At 33.4% G+C, this 14,820-nt stretch overlaps 1 protein-coding gene across 7 annotated transcripts in view; it reads left to right on the top strand.

Annotated features, from left to right (window-relative positions):
- Nucleotides 1-14,820, top strand: part of DPP10 (dipeptidyl peptidase like 10) — a 1,393,698-nt gene that overhangs the window by 1,314,523 nt on the left and 64,355 nt on the right. For all 7 annotated transcript variants that reach the window (XM_047722550.1, XM_047722553.1, XM_047722549.1 and 4 more), the window contains 2 exons: nt 3,436-3,474; nt 7,752-7,859. In XM_047722550.1, coding sequence (XP_047578506.1) covers nt 3,436-3,474; nt 7,752-7,859 — 147 coding nt within the window. The remainder of the gene's footprint in view (nt 1-3,435; nt 3,475-7,751; nt 7,860-14,820) is intronic.

Here is a 14,820-nt window from a genome sequence, read left to right on the forward strand (position 1 = left end):
TTATTTATTTCAATCTCAAGTAGGTGGAGAGGCAGGCAGAGAGAGAGAGAGAGAGAGAGAGAGGAGGAAGCAGGTTCCCTACTGAGCAGAGAGCCCGATGCGGGGATCGATCCCAGGACTCTGAGATCATGACCTGAGCCGAAGGCAGAGGTTTAACCCACTGAGCCAGCCAGGTGCCCCTGATCAACTGATGTTTAACAGAGGCGCCAAGACAATCTGAAGGGGGAAAGATGGTGCTGGAACAGTTAAGAACTGAATGAAAAATACAGTGGTCTTTGACATCTATCACATACCATATTCTAAAATTAAATTGAGATAAACTGCTATTCTAAAGCTAAGAGATGATACTGTCAATCTTTTAGATAAAAATATGGGATATAGGGGCGCCTGGGTGGCTCAGTGGGTTAAGCCGCTGCCTTCAGCTCAGGTCATGATCTCAGAGTCCTGGGATCGAGCCCCGCATCGGGCTCTCTGCTCGGCAGGGAGCCTGCTTCCTCCTCTCTCTCTGCCTGCCTCTCTGCCTACTTGTGATCTCTCTGTCAAATAAATAAATTAAAAAAAAAATCTTTAAAAAAAATATGGGATATAAATTTGCTATATTGAATAGGCAAAAAGTCATTAATCATAAAAGAAAAAAAATAATACAATAGATATCGTCAAAATCAGAAACTTCTCACCAGACACTGTTAAGAAACAGCTAAAAAATGAACAGCTAAAAATTTTTGCAAAAAATATTTTCAAAATGTGTATCGAACAAAAAAAATATATACAGCTCAATCATGAAAAGACCACACAATAAAAAGGCAAAACATGTGAAGAGAAGTGCAAATGGAAGTAATAAATGCATGATAAAGTATTCAGCATTAGACATTAGGAAAACATAGATTAAATCATAATGAGATAACACTATATACCATTAGAATGACTAAAAACAACAAAAAATGACATTATTGATGAGGATGTAGAAAATTGCCGTTCTTGTTCTTCATGAGTAGAAGTGTAAAATGATACAGCTAGTTTAAAAAGTGATTTTGCAGTTTCAAGTTAAACATACACATATAAAACATACATATATTATAATGTATATTACATATATATGTGTGTGTATAGATAGATAAATATAGATATACTCCATACTCCAGTAACTCCATTCTTAGATATTTGGAAAAGAAAAAACACCTGTGTCCACCAAGGATTTGTTAAAAAAAAAAAAATCTTTAGAGAAGCTTACTTTACAGTAGCTAAAAATTAGAAACTATCTAATTATCTATTAACAAAGAACGAATAAACAAAACGAGCCATATCTGTACAACAGAATTCTGTTAAGCAATTTAAAAAGAAACAGAATACTGATATGCCCAGCAAGATGAGTGCATCTCAGAAACGTGGTGTGAAAGAAGTCCCACTCAAAGGACTACATAATACATAATTTCAATTATCTGAACTTCTAAAATAGGCAAGACTCATCTATGGGGAACAATTTCAGACGAGTGACTGCCTTTTTGGAGCCTCTGGGAAGGGGCATGAGAGAACATGTGAGGAAATGTAAAGATCTTATATCTTGATGGGATATAAATACATCTGTCAAAACTCATCACACTTTAGAGCTGTACATATCACTATATATAAATTATACTCCAATATTAAAACATAGTTTTTAAATGGTCTATAAAAGGGAAAGGGGGAAGAAATTTGTCTTTGATTGGAGTGGTGAGCATGGATGTGGAGATAAAGTTGATGAGTCAGCCATTTACTTACTGGATTTGACTAGTGCTCTTTATGTTTAGCTTGTATTTATTAGAAAATTTATTTCAGTCATCATCTTTCATCTGATAGGTTGGCTAGTATTTCACCACTTATTTGTTAAAGTATTCTGAACGGTTTCTTATTCAGCTGATAATAAATTACTTAGAAATTGGCATGTATACATTCTAGTTAGAGAAAGCCTGTCATCTTTCCTATATAATGATAATCTGTATAGGTAATGGCAAGAATGTATCAAAATGCTTCAGCAGAAAATAGATATAGGAACCCTGTCATATTATTGATTTGGTACCTTATTGATACTGTTATATTTCTAATCTATTTCTAATCTATTTATGGACTTAAAGAAGAGTTTACTTTCTACCATAATTGAAATAATAAGACAAATAAATGCAAATGCATGTGAAACTTTGGACTTCCAGGGATTCTAGCAAAACTTAGTAATATTAATGAAAAGTGACACCAATATATTTTCTTGTGTGTCTGTGTTTCATATTACCAAGGATGGTTATTGCAGAGATGCAAATAGAAAAATCAAGGAATAATTTAGATGTTTTCTTGATATCTATATGTAACAAAGTCTAGTGAAATAAATAACAATAGAAACAGGCCCTGAAAAGAGACAGTATTTGATTATAATGTATTGATATGGCTTTAAAAGAGGATACTGGTATAAAAAAAACCCTATAAATAATAAGTTTAAAATATATATATATTTTGCATATAGATAAAATTTATAATATATTGTAATTTAGTTTTCATTTAAATATTTTAAAGATTTTATTAATTTATTTGGCAGGCAGAGATCACAAGTAGGCAGAGAGGCAGGCAGATAGAGAGAGAGGGGAAAGCAGGCTCCCTGCTGAGCAGAGAGCCCCATGCAGGGCTCCATCCCAGGACCCCAGGATCATGACCTGAGCTGAAAGCAGAGGCTTTAACCCACTGAGCCACCCAGGTGCCCCTCATTTAAATATTTTTATTACAGACTCATTTTTTAAAGTACAAGATTTTCCCAAGTTCCTGTATGTAAACAGTACTAGTAAATTTATTGTATCTGTACATATTTAACTTGAGATTAAATTCATCTCATTTTGCTTTGTGAAATATGATCTTCGTTCTGATCATTTGTAAGATTACTTTAATGGAACATAAAATTTTGTCCTTTCAAATGTTTCATTGTTTTTTCCTTAAGAAAAGAAAATGACTGTGATGGAGAGTGGATTGAATGTTGAAAGAACATCTACCTTTTCATTTTATTCCTGGCTGTTTGCCCAGTTCTTTTGAAGGACTTAATAATTTTGTTTCCCAGTGATGCCTAGAGGTGAAAAGAGACAGTGCCTGGTGGTTCAAAACAGTTTGAATGAGGTAATCAAACAGCACTGGAAAATGATCTTCTGTCCCTGGTGACATACTACTGGGAATTCTAAAGGAGTTCACCAAAGGAAAGATTTTATAATTAAATTATCATTTAATCCCAATTCTGTACTTACTCATTCAGTTGAAATCAGTAGAGACAACAGGGATGTCTCATGGTATTTCATGAGTTGAAGAGAAAAGAAAATGCCTAAAGGATTATGTGTAAAAAAAAAAAAAAAAAAAAAGAAAGTTACATTGATGCATGCTCGTTTTGGTGTTTAGAAAAGCTTCATGGAGTTCATTGTTTCTTTTCAGAAATATGAGATGACATCAGATACTTGGCTCTCCAAACAGGTATGGCATAGGAGGTTGCTTTATGTCACATTTTGGCAGTTGTGCTCATTCTACTTACCTGTTTGCTGTGTAAGAATAACTCAGTATTACTTTAAGGCTTTGCCATGTTTGAGTCTCTTCCATGAAAATACTTATGACTTATCTTTTCTATGACATAATTTATAAAAAGGCTAATTCTGTTCTTTTTAGAGCTTAAGATGCAGAATAACTACTAGGATCCGTTTTTCAGTATCATTGATATAAGTAAACTTTTGTGTAGATGAAAAAAGGAAAAAGTTGTGACCCATTAAAGCTGGAAACCATCAGCATTGCTCAAATTGCCCAGAAAACTGGCTAGACCTTCACATAAATTGTTTATATGGAGATTATTTAGATGAATGCTTCTTTCTTTAGATATATCCTAGCTATTGATGCTAGTTTATGATATAAATGAAGCTGGAATCTAGATCACAATAGAGTAACTACCAAATGCCTCCACAACATTGGCTTATACTGGACATTTCAGAAGGAAACACAAGTAAATTATCTGAATATGGCTGAACCCATTTTACTAGTAACTCCATCACTATCTTTTGCAAAGCGAAGTGTTGTGGCATCTTCTCCTAAATGTATAAAAGTGACTGCATACTCCACAGGTCCACACTGAACATATGCTAGTCTTATGTACTCTTCTTATCCTAGAAGTCAAGGACATAATTACCCATCCAGCTATTAAAATCAGAAACCTAGCAGTCATTTTTAAGCTTTTCTTATCCTTTTCTGCATATTATTAGACTATTATTCTGTATATTATTCATCACCACGTTCTTCAGTTTCACATTCAAAGATCTCAAGTCAGTTTACTTTTTGCCGCTTCACAAACAGCATCCAGGATCAAACTAGGAAGTACGGTTCCTCTTTCTTGTCTGACTGCGCTGAACCCCTCAGGTGCATGCCAGTCTCTTCACACTGCAGGCTGCCCGAGGGATCATTGCAAAGTGTGTACTTGGTTGCCCCTACCCATATCACTCTCACAACTGAAACTGAAATTTTTGTCCATTCCTTCTCCATTCTCGGCACATGAGCTCTCATATTCACAAGGTCTTTGTAGGAGCCTGCCTTCTAAATGGAATTCTCTTAACTACTTTCTTTGGTGAAGGCTGCTTCTTTTCCAAACCTCAGCTTAAATCACCAACTTATAAAATCATCTCCTCCAACCACCATATCAATATATTTTTTTTAAGTCAAGTGTAATCTTTTTGTAATACTTAAACAGTTATTTTTGTATTGTTTTCCTAAGTTCAGAAGGGCAGGAGGAATATTCATTTTTGTTCCCCATTGTAAACTAAATGCCTAATATGAGTTATAACAAAATCTCCATAAATACTTGCTGAATAAAGAAAGAAAAAGTAAGAAGGACTGTGAATAAGCTAAACCTTTTCTCATTTGAAGCATAAGCACACTGAATCTACTAATAGATAAATAAGTAGATGTTACTGTGAACTACTTAATCTTAATGAAATTGGGGAAAAAAAACCAACTTTGATCTTGTAGTCAGTAATGGATTTTCTTGTTAGATACTGAGAATAAAAACAATGACAAGCTATAACATAATGAATATTGATGTATTCAGAACTGTCCTGCATTATTAAACCATTTTACTCTCATTTTTATTTTCAGTGACACTCATAGTAGTGTAACATGCATCAACATAATGCATGCTCTTTTGGAATTATGTTATCTACATTTTAAATCCCAAATTTATGAATATTTAATATAAACTTTTCTTAAAGCAAAGAAACTAGTTATCAATTATTCAGTAAAAAAAAATGTAGGTGGTACTTTGTCACAGTTGAGTTTTTCTCTAGAAGCTCTTAGAGAATTTTATAAAATATTTAGAATTTGATGAAAATAAAATATGAGAATGGTGGTAGTAAATAGATGAAGCAAATTTCTAAGACAATTAGAAACTTAATGTAATCATTATATGCTCACTTTCTGGATGGTAGGAAGAACAGAGAAGAAGTAGGCATATTTGGTCTTTCAGGAGACTTGTGATAACCTATCTACAAAATTTTTGGCCAAGAGATAGAATTTGGTAACCCCAATTCATTGCCCTGTGCGTCATAAACACTGACTTGGTTGCAGTCATCAAAGTGGACAGTGCAGTTGGCTCCACTTCCATTACTGGATTCTAGGAAAAGGCTGGCATAGAGATCTACTTATATGCAGATATTGCCTAGTGGTGAAGGTTATTAAGCCCGGCAGTGCATTTGAGAATATAGTCCCCATTTGCTCCTTCATTGAGCCATTTATAAGGTACTAGAATTTGAAGGGGATGGGTGCACAAATACAAAAAGAAGAATGCCCGGATATCCCTATACCTTTAAAAATGTAATGTATTTTTGAAGCAACAAGGGGACAGTGTTGAATAGGGGAGAAGCTGATAGTTTGGAACAAATGTGGATAGAGTGGTATATAACAAACATGTTTGCCTGTTGTACACATGCATTCATCTATCCAGTTATGAGTTGGACACCCACTGGGTCCTAGGCAATAGAGCTAAAAAGATAAAACTGCCAACTTAGTTTAATTATTACTTGCCTAGTGAAGGAAGCCAACCATATAATAAAATGCATTGAATGCCATGATAGAGATGAATATGGGGTAATTGTTAGAATCGAGGAAAGATTTCCTAACTACAAGATACTGTCTAACTAGGAAAGTTTGGAAATGGTTTCTGTTTCTTGAATTGAAGGAAAAAATAAAAAGAGTAAGATTCAGCATAAAGGAAAACAGAAAGGTTGTTCCAGAAAGAAAAAGCTTCACTTGCAAAGGCCAAGAGAGAGATCCCAGAGGGCAAGAGATGGAACCTACAGAATTATTGACTCTATCATAACTGAAAGATGTCAGGTATCTTGTCAGTATTTATTATATGCCTAGCAATGCATTGTCTTCATCCTTGAGTTGTGTATTACTTTAGAGTTTAAAATTTTACATATATCATCTTATATTTTCCTGAGTGTCCATGAAGTAGACAAGGAAAATATTATCCTTCTATTTCTATCAAGGGATGATCTCACTAATGAAACTAAAATCAGACTCTTGATTTTATTAAAAACAGTCATTAATTTATTCATTAATTAAGTACTAAGCACAACTTATGTGACAGTCATTGTCTAGGTGCTGGAGATGGAAGCAGCGAAGAATACAAGGTTCCACCCTCATGGAGCTTACATTCCAGAGGAACACTGCCTACTTGCCTATCCACCTGCCCACCTGCATACATACACACATTTACCCCCTCCAAAAAAATGCATACCTGCCTGAAGTATAGTATGATAGATGCTTTTAGGTGTTAAGGAAAGAAACAGGAAGTAGGTAAAAGGGGATGAGGGATTCAGATAGAGGTGGATGATCTTGCTTCCAAGAGCTCCCTCTACAGGGGTAAATGGGAAGCACTTCACTGATAAGGTGACAGAGACAAGATATGAAAGAGATAAAAAGAAAGAACCAGAAAAAGGGAATAAAAAGTGCAAAGAAAAGAACTTGTGGGCCACTTTAAAGACCCGCAAAAGAAACCATAACAAAGTCTTTCTTTTACCATGTGTATAATCACTTTCACTAATCCACTAGGAAAGAACGCAGTGCTCTGTCAGGTAAATCCATTTTCTTAATGTTTTCTCTGGAGGAAAAGGAAAGCAATATATATGTATAGCTTCCATCATTTAATTATCAGAAAATAATTCTATTGATTTAACATGTCACTAGAGTTTAATTTAAAAATCATCAAATGGGCATTTGTGTTTGTGTATTTTTGGAGGGGTGAACAGTGAAGATGAGAAGTTTGAATTAAATGATTTTCAGTGGATTCCTTCCAGTTTTGCAGCCTTTTAGTTCTGTGTTTTCATAAATTTATATATACAGAAGGTCAAGTAACCAGAGTTGCTGAGTGAAATATTTCAGAAGAAATATATTTAAAAATGTATGTTTTTTGTCAACCATTCATTAAAGAGTTTTTTATGGTAGTACAAATGAAAGAGAAAGGGGAATGATGAAGAGTAAGGTAGAGAGGAATGGAACGTTACTGTTCAATGGGCAGTTTCTAGTTGGGAAAAATGGAAAATTTCTGAAGCTAGATGGTGGTGGTCCATTCACATTATTTTTAGAGATAATTTTTAGAGCTAACTTGACCTTTTCACAAACTAATTCTAAATAAAAAATGGTGTGACCCATTAGCAATGGTTGGCAGCACAAAGCACAATCTTGAGATTGTTATATGCACTTTTGTGTTTTAGAATGAGGAGCCGGTTTTTTCTAGAGATGGCAGCAAATTCTTTATGACAGTTCCTGTGAAGCAAGGGGGGCGTGGAGAATTTCACCACATAGCGATGTTTCTTGTTCAGGTAAGTGCTGGCTTCTTTCATTTGGTGTCATTGCTGTCCTGCTCACAAAGGTACAATTCCTGTGGCATATTCTGAACCTACAGTTAATGCCTATGAAGTCCAGCCATATATTTAACCCAAGGACTATGTTTTAGGAAGAGGATCCCCATCCATAGCTATAAATTTGAACTGTACCTTCCCACAAAACAGTCTGAACACTCAGTAGAATTTTGTGAGTCACACACATATGCTAAGAGGTGAGGGCCTTGGGATATAGAATTGAATACATGAAAATTACCCACCCCCTATTTTCATAGACTTTAGGCCAAACTAGAGAAAATTTTTCACTCAACAAATATATATTCCTTATTTTGTACAAGAAGTATCTTCAAGGTACTATGAATATTTTAAATACTTGAAGCAAACTAAATGTCCATCAAAAAATTGAACAATTGAATACATTATTATATATACAAAGAAATATAATGCACATTCGAAAAACCAGGATAAAGACACAGAGTCTGTGCTATAGTTCTGTAGACTTTCTGATAAAAAGGAAAGGCTTTAAATTTCAAATGAGTTGGGGCGCCTGGGTGGCTCAGTGGGTTAAGCCGCTACCTTCGGCTCAGGTCATGATCCCAGGTCCTGGGTTCGAGTCCCACATCGGGCTTTCTGCTCAGCAGGGAGCCTGCTTCCTCCTCTCTCTCTGCCTGCCTCTCTGCTTACTTGTGATTTCTCTCTGTCAAATAAATAAATAAAATCTTAAAAAAAAAAAATTTCAAATGAGTTAACAGTGAATAGTTTATACAGTTTTATCCAATTATTGAAAAATTAGAGAATTCAGAAATGGTTGAAATAAGACAAGGTTAATGAGTCAATCTGAATGTAATGGTCAATAACAAATATTCAGGAGAACTAGTTTCCTTCAAAATCAAATTAATAAACATCTCGCAGGTAAATCATCACTCGCAGGTAAAAGAAAATTTATAAAGGTAAAACTTTGTGGCTAAATTGGAATCCTCTTGGAGAGTTTACAAACTAGCCAAGAATCAACTTCATACTTACAAAATATAGAGTAAATATACATGTGCCAAAGGATCCCTAAACAACCTGGTTACTTTTATGTCGTTAGAACCTTCAAGCCTTGCGCATATTCTCAAACTTTTATCACTATTTACATACATATTTATGTTCAGCAACTCAGTGCCTTGAATTCTCAAGATCTTTTGTTGGTAGTTTAAATTTAACACTTGTCTAACCTCTGTACCTATTAAAATAATTGTCCTGATTTTAATTTTAATCAAAGCTGAAAAAATAATTTGGAATATGTATATTTTCTACAATAGAGATGTAGATTTTTATAGTGTATCATTAAGTTGGAAAAATAGGTTATAGACTAATGTGATCTCATTTATATCCTAAATAAATGTATCTATATGTGCATAAACTTTGACAATTTTATATCTAGTAAAATGATTATATCAGGTAGGACTAAGGGGACTCTTTTTTTCCTTTTTTAAAAATGTGAACTGGAGGAACCTTCACTAGCAAATTGTTCTACCTGATTAATTCTAGCTAGCTAATAGTAAACTTTGTTATCCTAAATAATATAAAGATATTTTGGCCAAAAATAATGAACCACACTTTCCAGATCTTAAAATTGACTGTGACATTTTATTAAATTTTTAAACTCCAGTATTTTATATTCAAGAAATTGTGTGAGAACCCAGGTGGTCAAATTTACATACAAATTGTAAATATTTATAAGATAGGGAAAGAAGGATAAGGAAAGATGTGTAATACATCTTTATATATACAATTCCAAGAAGACAATCTATTCAACAAATTGAGAAGACAAAGAGTGTCTTTTAAAAAGTGTTGGAATGGGGGGCGCCTGGGTGGCTCAGTGGGTTAAGCCGCTGCCTTCGGCTCAGGTCATGATCCCAGGTCCTGGGTTTGAGCCCCGCACCGCATCGGGCTTTCTGCTCAGCAGGGAGCCTGCTTCCTCCTCTCTCTCTTCCTGCCTCTCTGCTTACTTGTGATTTCTCTCTGTCAAATAAATAAATAAAATCTTTAAAAAAAAATAAAATAAAAAGTGTTGGATTGGGAGGGAATAGAGGTGCTGATGCTGGCATGTAGGAACTGAGATATTTATGAACCTAACAGAAGGTTTATAAGCCTTAGGAAGAAATACCTTCTGTCCCCTATCAAATGACCCTGACATGCAGGCTAATGCATTATTTCTGAAATGTTCAGAACAACTTCATAGAGCAGATGTGTTTACTTTGTTCCTTTTCTATATGAAGATTGTAACAAAGCTTTCATTGAATTAGAAAATATTTTGATCTATTCTGGTTGCAGTTCAGGGAATCTGTGGCTTGCTTCACTGAGAAATAAACATGACTGCATGATTATTTATGGATATTTTGGCATTGTGGATGAAATTAATCTACTTTGTTAATGAGTTAGAGGTCAGTGGTTAGACAACTGTAAGTTATGCCTAAATCTACACACTCACCCAGTCTTAGTAAATAGTTTGAATTCCTTTGCCTCAGTTTTTTAAATAGCTTACAAAAAAGCCCCTTTATTAATATTTTATGATTACCATTCTGACACATATATATGCTATAAAGACTTCTACAATTCTAAAATTCAATTAACTGAACTAATTTAAAATCAAACACAATCTCATCACCCCACACTCTCACACTATACATCAATTGGTGTATGTATTTTAATTCCTTTTAACATTAAAAAAATTTTTATTTCCCTTAAATATTGCCTTCAAAGCTCATATATATATTTTTGTATTTAAAGAAAAATTTATAAGCATTTTCACATCATTATGTTAATATTTAATGTTATTCTTAAGTATGGTTTTAATAGCTGTTCAACATTCTGCCAAATAGATGTACTCTACTGTTTTTAAATGAATCAATTTTAATCATCATTAAAATTACTCTAATTTTGATACTAGAAATTATTCAGAGATAAATATTCTTATACATACTTATTTGTGATTATTACCACAAAAATATATTTTAAGATATCAAAAGATACCTAGGCAAAGCATATGTGTACATATGTATTTGTTTAGGTTTTGATACTCAGTTCCAAATTGACTGTCCAAAAATAGTATAATAATTTATAGTCTTAAACAGTAATGCATACTAGCATTGATGACTTTTCCCCTCTCTTTCTTCCCTTGACATACTGAAAGTGAGAACTGACAGGAACAGCCAACAGTCAGGATGACCACCCTTGCAGTATTTGATACTTAGCTATATTTGAGAGCTTCCTCACTGACTGAAAATATATTTATCTGTTGAAGCATCTTACTAAATGAAATTAGTAAATTTTTGCAAACATTTTGCTCTCCTTCACAAGTAGGTAGATAAAAACTATTAACTGGGGGGCGCCTGGGTGGCTCAGTGGGTTGGGCCACTGCCTTCGGCTCAGGTCATGATCCCAGGTCCTGGGTTCAAGCCCCGTATCGGGCTTTCTGCTCAGCAGGGAGCCTGCTTCCTCCTCTCTGCCTGCCTCTCTGCCTACTTGTGATTTCTCTCTGTCAAATAAATAAATTAAAAAAAATCTTTAAAAAAATATCTTAAAAAAAAAACTATTAACTGGATATCAGGCTATAAAATTAGTCTTTGAGGGTATTTCATTATAAAGGGTGATGGTGGTCATTACAAATATTTTAGTGTTCTTTTTTTTTCATTTACAGAGGTGATTGATCTTTACTAAAGTAATTTCAAAAAATAAAAGTAGAAAGAACTTATGTAGTTTCCTCATTTTAGACAAGATTATAATTTTATATAAACTATAGTATTTCATTCTCATATTTTAAATTCTAATTATAAAGCATACTTTTCCCCTAATGCTATATAATTTTGAAAAACAATTCTTTAGATTAATATTTAGTTGACTGTACATAGATACTTAACCAGTATTTGTAATTTGCTGTAATTATATGTCACTATACAAAAAGCTACTTTATATTATGGATTATTTATTTAGTTTTGATTAACAGAACTAGAATTCCTGTATGAAAAGTAAAATATTTCTATTCTCTATGTATATATATAGTGCATATAGTGTATATATATTCTATGTATATATATAGAATATATATGAGCTTAGAAATATATACTAATACATAGATCTATATACATACATATATTACTTTTATTTCTACATTACTTTCAGTATGAATATGTGATAGTAGAATTTCTCTACTTTTTAAAGTATTAATGAAAATAAAAACTGGCTTCTCCAAAAATCTATATAGTTAAAGTAATTGTTCTTTTGAGTAGAATATGCAGTATGCAATATTAATATCAATTTATGTATTTCCTGAACCAAAAAGTGATGCAGAACTTCTTTACCTCAGACCATTAAACCTGTGCCTGCTTCAGAAATGTTCCCCTTCCTCATCCCTCCACAGTATTCCTTACAGAGGCCTGTAACTTCTGAGTTGCCCTATCTGGAACTCTAATATCCTAACCCTGTAATGTAGGCTGCAGTTAAGTAAAAGGTTTCTGTCAAAGACATGGCTACCTTTTTCTCTCAAATATGGAGTAAGCAGAGTTTCAATCATGCTAAGTGGTTTAAATTCATAAACATAAGGAATTGCCCTGTCATCTTCCTAAATTGTGTTAAATGAAAAATTACATATGTTGGTGAATCCATTCTCTTTCTCTTTGCAGCAATAGAAAACTTTGCTCACGAGAGCTGATGATTTCACTTGGAACAAATTTAAATGCCATTATTCATTACAAATACTGCAGAAAATGGCATGCCCCCATTTCACAATTCTATCACCTAATCAACCCAATAAATTTTTTTCATTAAATTTCACTACTGCGTCTGATTAGGACATTGTCTGAAAACAATTAGCTCACCTCATGTGATAAATAGACAGTAAATTAAAGCACGCTATTTTTAAGCACCACAATATTTCACTTATTTAGAAGCTGTAGAAGTTCAACAGAATTTAATATAAGAAATTAAAATGAGCAGTGTGTAATCAGGTAAAAAGCACATGCATTATTAAAATTTACTGATACCAATATCTTTCAAATTTTTAAATAGAAATACAAGATTAATATTTAATTTTTCTGAGTAAGAAAAAAATCTATACCAATTTGAGGGGACATGTCTGATGTCTAATGGTGTCTGAGGTCTTATTCCCAAATTTTATTTGGGAATAAAAACACTTTATCTGCATCCTAGATTGTCAGCACTCTAGTGAAGGAAATAATTAGTTCTATTGCTATTTATTCTAAAATTAAAAGTGAAATATGAGTTTAATTTAAAGTCCATGTTGCCATTGTCAAAAGTCCACTGTGCTTTCATATCCATAATCATTTTTTTCTGTTCTACCAACTTAATAATATAGAGACCATGGTTGCATGGGAAGAACTGTGCACCAAAAATTATTATTATTTCCTGCTCTGTTAAATTTTCTTGGCCACAAATGCTTGTCTTTTGAAGGTGGATTGAAAACAGATACAGACACCTCGCTCGGGAAATCTAGTCAAGTTCCTTGACACTTATTTTGAACTTACTATATGGCCATCTACCATATTCTGATTTGTACTACAATTACTTACCTGAAGTCCAGATCAAAAGTAATATGCTCACTGCAGTGATATAATCTGATATGCAACAGTGGGAAAGAGTTGAGTCTTAGCACTATAACTATAGAACTATAAAAGATAGGGTCTGCTATTATATGTGAAATGAGGTTCAACTTACTCCATAGCCCAGATTTGCCCTGTTGGATATAAAGCAAACAGAGCAATTTGAATGATTGTGAGGTTATCGTTAAAGCTTCCAACAAGGGAACTTTTGGTCCTAAATTAGAAGCATAATATTTTTATGCTAGATGCATTACTGAAATTAATAATGTACAGTTTTAATCTTGTATACATTGTGTACAGGCATTGTCTCAAAGCACTGGATTTTTGCTCATGATCACCTGTAATGTGGATACTCTTCTATCCTTAAGCATACACCTACAAATAACAAAATTTTTCTGAAAAAAATCGAAAATATAATCAACCTAGAATTCTCTGAACCGAAGGCATCTCTAGATATGTACAAATATAGACAACATTTCTTTACCTTTTAATGTTTTGAGATGATGTTCATCTTAAAAGATGAACTAAAGATGCACTAAAACCTTGAGATCTTAGTATCCTGTCCTTGGCTCATTCAAAGCAGGGTCTGAAAATGAGTAAGGAAAACCATCTGTTGGTAATGTTGACCTGTGGGAATTTGGCCATTAAATATGTGACTTCAGAACTCTATGTAAGCCTTTGGTCCATGTCTGCCTCAAATCACAGAAATTTGGTTTCATCTCTGCATTTATACTTTCATTCAGCAAATACTTATAATGCACTGTAATATGTCAGATAGTATGCAAAAAATAAGTTAAAGAAGCCATATGTTTGTTGTTGATGTTAAAAAGCTAGAAGTCTAGAGAATTCCTTTTAAACAAGGAATAGATGATTTAGGGAGATGTCGAAATATAGACACAGACAAATAAGACACTGAGAATTTTTGAAGGAAAATTCTAGTACTACTTATATGTAGTGGGGCAGAATGCCCTTTTAGTTTCTGCTTCTAGTAGTATGGCAAAATTGATATTATAATAAGATTCTCCCATATCAAAACCCCCAGATTCTGGATATATTTATACTAAAGACACATGTGAAGTATTACTCACCTAATGTATTGCATTCTCAGAAGACAATCCAATTGAAATAGAGGTGAGTTCCAACATATATAACTGTCCGAAAGCCATACATTTGGAAATAAAATATAATTCCTGCATTATTCATGGGTTTAGTAGGAAATATATACACTATATTATATACATAAATGTAATATATAATCTATAAAGGAACTAGGTACTATATAACATTCAATATCAGAATTTAGAAAAAACAAAATAAATGCAAATGATGAAGAAAAG

Source organism: Lutra lutra, chromosome 3 (genome assembly GCF_902655055.1).
Source record: "Lutra lutra chromosome 3, mLutLut1.2, whole genome shotgun sequence".
NCBI classification, from domain to species: Eukaryota; Metazoa; Chordata; class Mammalia; order Carnivora; family Mustelidae; genus Lutra; species Lutra lutra.